We start from the raw sequence: 1137 nt of genomic DNA on the forward strand, positions 1-1137 counted from the left end.
ACAACAACAACAACAACAACCACAACAAAATCAACACCACAGAAGCAGAAAGAGACATACATAAGGTTTTGCTTTCTGCATTTCACACCGCGGAAAGCATATGGAAAGTTCTCATTCAGCCATAGCACAAAACTCTGTGTCTTCACGCGGTGGTGGCAAGCTGTTTCTGCAGCTCCGCAATGTCCGGTGTCATGGTCGGCACCGGTGTGCAGAGGAACCGCACCAGCTCATCGATCTCGACTCGCCCCTCATCATCAGTGCGCACCTCCGCTAGCAACTGCTTCACCTCATGCTCTGGCATTTTCTCCCCCAGCGACGTCAGCAGCGTGATGAGCTCCGACAGCTTCAGCCGACCCGAGTCACTCGCGTCAAAGGCGCGGAGGGCCGTTCGCAGGTCGTCTTCTGACGGCCCGTTGTATGGCTTCTGCATGAGTGTGACAAAGCTCTGGTACGGCACGGGGTCAGGGATGCCGTGCAGCAGCTCGTTGAACTCCGCCTCTGTGTAGCGGCGGCCCAGGCTGCGGATGATGTGCTTCACATCTGTTTGGCTCACGCTGCCCGTCTTGCGCTCGTCAAATAGGTTCCACGTGTCGGTCCACTCCTTCGGCACCGCCATTGCTCTCTCGGGGGCGAGATTGGGTTCTTGGCTTGTCTCGTGCGGATGTGTGCGTGTGTTAGGCACTAGCTCTGCTGCTGATTGAGGCGAAGAGAGAAAGACACCGAGAAGCAAACAAACAAAAAGAAAAAAAAAATAATGTGCGCTGAAGTCATCCGCGGTTTGAGGCACAATAGACACAGACACGCAAACACCCACACCCACACCCACACACACAGCGGTAAACAAAAACAACAACAACAGGAGTCATGAAGTCTAGACTGACTTCCCTCATCTAGTCTATGGAGAAGGTGTGGCTTTGTTTTCGGTTTGACTCGTTTTTTTTTGTTTTATTGGTTCACCCATCTGTTCGTCTGTATTCATACAATCTTCTGGGGCATCTCCCTTTCCTTCCTTCTAGCCGCGACAGCGCTCATCTCTGCGGCGAAAATAAAAAAATGTCTGATGAGTCGCGAGATGTTTTTTTTTTGTTAGTCGTGCCCCCGTAAGAACACAACGAAAGAGAATTACACACACACACA

The 1137-nt window shown here is 51.6% G+C and overlaps 1 protein-coding gene across 1 annotated transcript; it reads right to left on the minus strand.

The window, feature by feature from the left end:
• Window positions 1–142: 142 nt before the first annotated feature.
• Window positions 143–616, minus strand: DQ04_19991000 (calmodulin; the record flags this gene model as incomplete). Its single annotated transcript, XM_009317879.1, has 1 exon — window positions 143–616. One exon carries the CDS (start codon window positions 614–616, stop codon window positions 143–145), a length of 474 nt encoding a protein of 157 aa, XP_009316154.1.
• Window positions 617–1137: the final 521 nt, after the last annotated feature.

Source organism: Trypanosoma grayi (assembly GCF_000691245.1).
Source record: "Trypanosoma grayi strain ANR4 Tgr_1999_V1, whole genome shotgun sequence".
NCBI classification, from domain to species: domain Eukaryota; phylum Euglenozoa; class Kinetoplastea; order Trypanosomatida; family Trypanosomatidae; genus Trypanosoma; species Trypanosoma grayi.